General features: G+C 41.1%; 1 protein-coding gene across 1 annotated transcript in view; it reads right to left on the bottom strand.

The window, feature by feature from the left end:
- Positions 1–2,500, bottom strand: part of LOC110172190 (very-long-chain (3R)-3-hydroxyacyl-CoA dehydratase-like) — a 39,825-nt gene that overhangs the window by 23,213 nt on the left and 14,112 nt on the right. The window contains exon 3 of the mRNA XM_055154900.1: positions 1,778–1,851. Within this exon, the coding sequence (XP_055010875.1) occupies positions 1,778–1,851 (74 nt within the window). The remainder of the gene's footprint in view (positions 1–1,777; positions 1,852–2,500) is intronic.

Genomic DNA, 2,500 nt, shown 5'->3' with positions numbered 1-2,500 from the left:
GTGTCTCTGGAGGAGGGTGTCCCAGGTGTGTGAAAGGAGGAACGCGCCGTCATCACGGTTAAGGCGTGGTCAGTCTGAGCGACCTGCCAGGTCCATCAGGTCTGACCACGCCCACAGGAAGTAACAACAGCTGATATACGACACGTCACCACCAACACCGGTGACAGTTCTGAAGATGCAGCAGCAGCCGAAACATGTCAACAAGGTAAATACACTTTACTGCATTGTCTTTAAAAAGAACCTAAGAAGTTTAAGTTTTGTTTCTGTGAGACTTGCACAAAGCTGCATTAAACACATTATAATGTCAAACAGGCTGATGTGGCTCTAGAGTGGTGATGTTTATATGTCGTAGAGTTGAATTTATTTATGCAGATTAGTAATAATGATATGTTATTAGGTTCTTTTTTTCAGACCTAGAGTGTTATTTCATACCTGACAGTTTGTTCTGTTCACCAGCGTCTTCCTCAGAGTCACGTGATGTTGCTGCGTCGTGTCTGATCAGCTGATTTAAACAGGTTTTGTCTCTGTCTTCCTACCGGTGGAGGCAGGACGACAGCGCCACCTGCAGTCCCACTTCCTCAGGACAGCATCCCAGGTGTGTGAGAGTAAAAAAAGCCCCTCGTCCCGGTTTACAGTCCTGTGGGCACGTTTCTGTATTTCGATTGCTTCTTTAATCCAGCGGCGATGTTTGTTTTCCTCTGTCCCAGTGACGTTTGCTCCGTCCCAGTTCATAACGTGGTTTTCTCTTTTACACTGGTCAGAAACGGTCGATTTGAGTTGTTCCTGTTCTGCTTTGTGTTTTGTTGCTTGTGTTTTGCCTTCGCTGTTTCCTTCTCGCATTCTGTTCTATGTTCCTTTTTTCGTGGACTGAACGCCCTCCCTGTTTCCCCGATGTGTGTCTTATTGCAGGACATGCAGGGTATTTCGTATATTACATTACATTTATGCTCCGGTTCTATTTTGTCTTTTGGGTGGACGAGTATTTGTCTGAGTTTTCTGTACGGTTTCACTGGTGTGTTCATATTGTGTTTTTTCATCGCCCTCTGTACTTTTTCTGTTATGCCCCTGGTGTATGGTACTGTTCCCATGCCTGTGCTCATTTTCTCTGTTTTGTTTTTGTTTCTTTGGTTCTGGTTCCTTAACCTGTTGTTTCCCTTTGTTTATTGCCCATTTTGCGTATTGGCATTGCCTTAGCACATTGTGAATGTGTCTGTCTTCTTCCTGTTTGTCTTGTTCATCTGTTATGATGTTGGTTCTGTCCAGGTATGAAATAAAAAAGAACCTAATAACATAGAATATTGGAAGACCAAATGAATCTCATTGGACTAATAATAATGATACTTATAAAAACGTTAATGATAGTATGAAAATAATGTAATAATGAATTCAAATGGAAATACCTCAAGTTGAGGCTTTTCTCAGCAATTTTTAGGATTAAAAAGAGATTAATAAGATTAATTAATTACAGATCATAATTAATTAATCTCTCAATTTTTTTTTAAATCGCTTGACCGCACTAATCTTGCATCTATTCAGTTACAAGACGTGTCACTACACTATTATGTGACGGGTCTGAGGAGGACACAGGAAGTGACAGAAACCTGTAAAGCAAATAAATAAACTCCTGTCTGACCATAAGAATCCATAAATCCAAGATCTAGATACAGTCACATCCCACGTTTTTACATTTTGATTAAGTTTATATCTTTAGTTCCTGGAGGAGCACTAACCACTCTGCCACCACAGCCGTCCTGGGGCATCGAACCCTCAACCTCACCTCTGGTTTGACGGGCTCTCTGAACTGCAGACTGAACTCGTACTCGTTCTCTCCTTTGGCTCCGTGTCCCTGAGCTGAAAAACAAACAGAACACACACTTATGTTTGGGTTTGGGTGAAGCTGCACCGGCTCAGGTTTATGCAGAGGCCGTTCAGATCAGACACAGATATTCTAGGTTTTGTTTAATCGCTTTGTCACAGTTCAGTCGATGTTGTAACCGTCCGTTAGAAGTTTGTGACTTACAGTATTTGTGTTTATTTTTGTCCTTAGTGTTTGTGGACAGAAATGGGAAGTGAGCAGAGGGCGGAGGTCACAGCTTTAACCACTGAGCCTCGCACATGTGAATATTACAACAGAAACATATTTTAATGTTTATGTGTCTTTATAGTTCTAATCTCTGAGGATCATTCTGTTACAACTGTGACAGTTTTAATCACAATATTGATCAAAAACGACGTAGGGCACTTCCACACTACAAGTTTGATTATTTGGTCGCACCAGGCAGTAAAATAGTTCTTTTGTTTCACAGTGTGTTCCTTTCACACCTGCAAACCAACTGTCACGGGTTCGTCCGAAATAAATGTAAAAATGATGGCTCAGTCAAAAAACTTCACTTAAGTGGGTTTTTATTCGCACCACAGCTCCAAGTGCAGAGTGAAATATTTACAGTGACAAAAAAAAAAATGAGGTGGTAGACAGAAGTATTTACAAACATATGTACAC

This window comes from Boleophthalmus pectinirostris, unplaced genomic scaffold, assembly GCF_026225935.1.
Source record: "Boleophthalmus pectinirostris isolate CB_2022bp ecotype Guang Dong unplaced genomic scaffold, ASM2622593v1 HiC_scaffold_19, whole genome shotgun sequence".
Lineage (NCBI taxonomy): Eukaryota > Metazoa > Chordata > Actinopteri > Gobiiformes > Gobiidae > Boleophthalmus > Boleophthalmus pectinirostris.
This window is presented reverse-complemented; position numbering and strand designations above follow the sequence as displayed.